The sequence below is a fragment of the Scardinius erythrophthalmus genome (genome assembly GCF_964197995.2).
Source record: "Scardinius erythrophthalmus genome assembly, chromosome: 9".
Taxonomy (NCBI): domain Eukaryota; kingdom Metazoa; phylum Chordata; class Actinopteri; order Cypriniformes; family Leuciscidae; genus Scardinius; species Scardinius erythrophthalmus.
The window spans coordinates 442,501-445,000 of record NC_138229.1 but is presented as its reverse complement, the minus strand read 5'-3'; the positions used below and the strand labels follow the sequence as shown (position 1 = coordinate 445,000).

General features: G+C 43.7%; 1 protein-coding gene across 2 annotated transcripts in view; it reads right to left on the bottom strand.

Annotated features, from left to right (window-relative positions):
* sugp1 (SURP and G patch domain containing 1) overlaps positions 1-2,500 on the bottom strand; it is a 23,713-nt gene that overhangs the window by 15,424 nt on the left and 5,789 nt on the right. For both annotated transcript variants that reach the window (XM_081375394.1, XM_081375395.1), the window contains exon 6: positions 2,336-2,424. In XM_081375394.1, coding sequence (XP_081231520.1) covers positions 2,336-2,424 — 89 coding nt within the window. The remainder of the gene's footprint in view (positions 1-2,335; positions 2,425-2,500) is intronic.

Below are 2,500 nucleotides of genomic sequence, written 5' to 3'. Positions count from 1 at the left end.
AGTGCAGCCTTACGGAGAGACTCAGGAAGAGCTTCTGAATGTTAGTGGAGACATTTCTGTAGTTGTTGTGGAGTTACACTGATCATCTCATCATCATGTTGAACTTCTCCACAAGTGTCCACAGTTCCTGAGGTCTTTATAAGACAGCGGTGACATGTTCTGGTCAATAGTGTTCAGTGCTCGTCTGTGCTCAACCACAGAACAGCTTCAGGCTCTGCTGGATCTTCATCATTGCGTTAGAACTGGTCTCTGTTGGCGCGTGTGGAACCAAATGTCGGCTGGTGTGTGTAAACGTGCAGATTAAGGGCCGGTAATATTATAATAAGATCCTTTTCATACGTCAGAAGGAGAGCGAAATCTAATCGTCTTATTTTCTGACATGCTTGCAGAGAAAGACTCACCAGAACACAGTTACTGGGTTTCACTTTTCACATTTACTGGGTTGGTAGAAGCACCGATTACAGCACTTAAACACGGAAAGTCAGATTTTCATGATATGTCCCCTTTAAATTCATAAGTACAGTGAGGAAAATAAGTATTTGAACACCCTGCTATTTTGCAAGTTCTCCCACTTGGAAATCATGGAGGGGTCTGAAATGGTCATCGGAGGTGCATGTCCACTGTCAGAGACATAATCTAAAAAAAAAAAAAATCCAGAAATCACAATATATGATTTTTTAACTATTTATTTGTGTGATACAGCTGCAAATAAGTATTTGAACACCTGTCTATCAGCTAGAATTCTGACCCTCAAAGACCTGTTAGTCTGCCTTTAAAATGTCCACCTCCACTCCATTTATTATCCTAAATTAGATGCACCTGTTTGAGGTCGTTAGCTGCATAAAGACACCTGTCCACCCCATACAATCAGTAAGAATCCAACTACTAACATGGCCAAGACCAAAGAGCTGTCCAAAGACACTAGAGACAAAATTGTACACCTCCACAAGGCTGGAAAGGGCTACGGGGAAATTGCCAAGCAGCTTGGTGAAAAAAGGTCCACTGTTGGAGCAATCATTAGAAAATGGAAGAAGCTAAACATGACTGTCAGTCTCCCTCGGACTGGGGCTCCATGCAAGATCTCACCTCGTGGGGTCTCAATGATCCTAAGAAAGGTGAGAAATCAGCCCAGAACTACACGGGAGGAGCTGGTCAATGACCTGAAAAGAGCTGGGACCACCGTTTCCAAGGTTACTGTTGGTAATACACTAAGACGTCATGGTTTGAAATCATGCATGGCACGGAAGGTTCCCCTGCTTAAACCAGCACATGTCAAGGCCCGTCTTAAGTTTGCCAATGACCATTTGGATGATCCAGAGGAGTCATGGGAGAAAGTCATGTGGTCAGATGAGACCAAAATAGAACTTTTTGGTCATAATTCCACTAAACGTGTTTGGAGGAAGAAGAATGATGAGTACCATCCCAAGAACACCATCCCTACTGTGAAGCATGGGGGGGGTAGCATCATGCTTTGGGGGTGTTTTTCTGCACATGGGACAGGGCGACTGCACTGTATTAAGGAGAGGATGACCGGGGCCATGTATTGCGAGATTTTGGGGAACAACCTCCTTCCCTTAGTTAGAGCATTGAAGATGGGTCGAGGCTGGGTCTTCCAACATGACAATGACCCGAGGCACACAGCCAGGATAACCAAGGAGTGGCTCTGTAAGAAGCATATCAAGGTTCTGGCGTGGCCTAGCCAGTCTCCAGACCTAAACCCAATAGAGAATCTTTGGAGGGAGCTCAAACTCCGTGTTTCTCAGCGACAGCCCAGAAACCTGACTGATCTAGAGAAGATCTGTGTGGAGGAGTGGGCCAAAGTCCCTCCTGCAGTGTGTGCAAACCTGGTGAAAAACTACAGGAAACGCTTGACCTCTGTAATTGCAAACAAAGGCTACTGTACCAAATATTAACATTGATTTTCTCAGGTGTTCAAATACTTATTTGCAGCTGTATCACACAAATAAGTAGTTAAAAATCATACATTGTGATTTCTGGATTTTATTTTTTAGATTATGTCTCTCACAATTACATGCACCAACGATGACAATTACAGACCCCTCCATGATTTCTAAGTGGGAGAACTTGCAAAATAGCAGGGTGTTCAAATACTTATTTTCCTCACTGTATGTGACAAATAAAGAACGTTAAACCTCATGTAATTCATTCAAACTCAAAAGCACAACTAGTGCACACATTCAGAGCGAAACTAACATCAGTTCTGCTAATGTAAACCAGTGTCTATGTGAGATGTGTGGATGTCTGTGAGTTCTCTCTCTGTCTCTGAGTCGAGAGTGTGTATGTGTATGTGTGTTCAGACGTGGTTTCTGCTCACCATCAGCCTGAGCGGACGAGTCTCTTCTGATCTCAGCCACTTTCCTCCTGTAGTACAGATAGTCCTTACTGTTCTTCTCAAACAAGAACCTGCACAACAGAGCATTCGCTTCGTGACTAATGAACTTTACACCAGGGCTTTCAATTCAAGCTCCAAGAGCTGTAC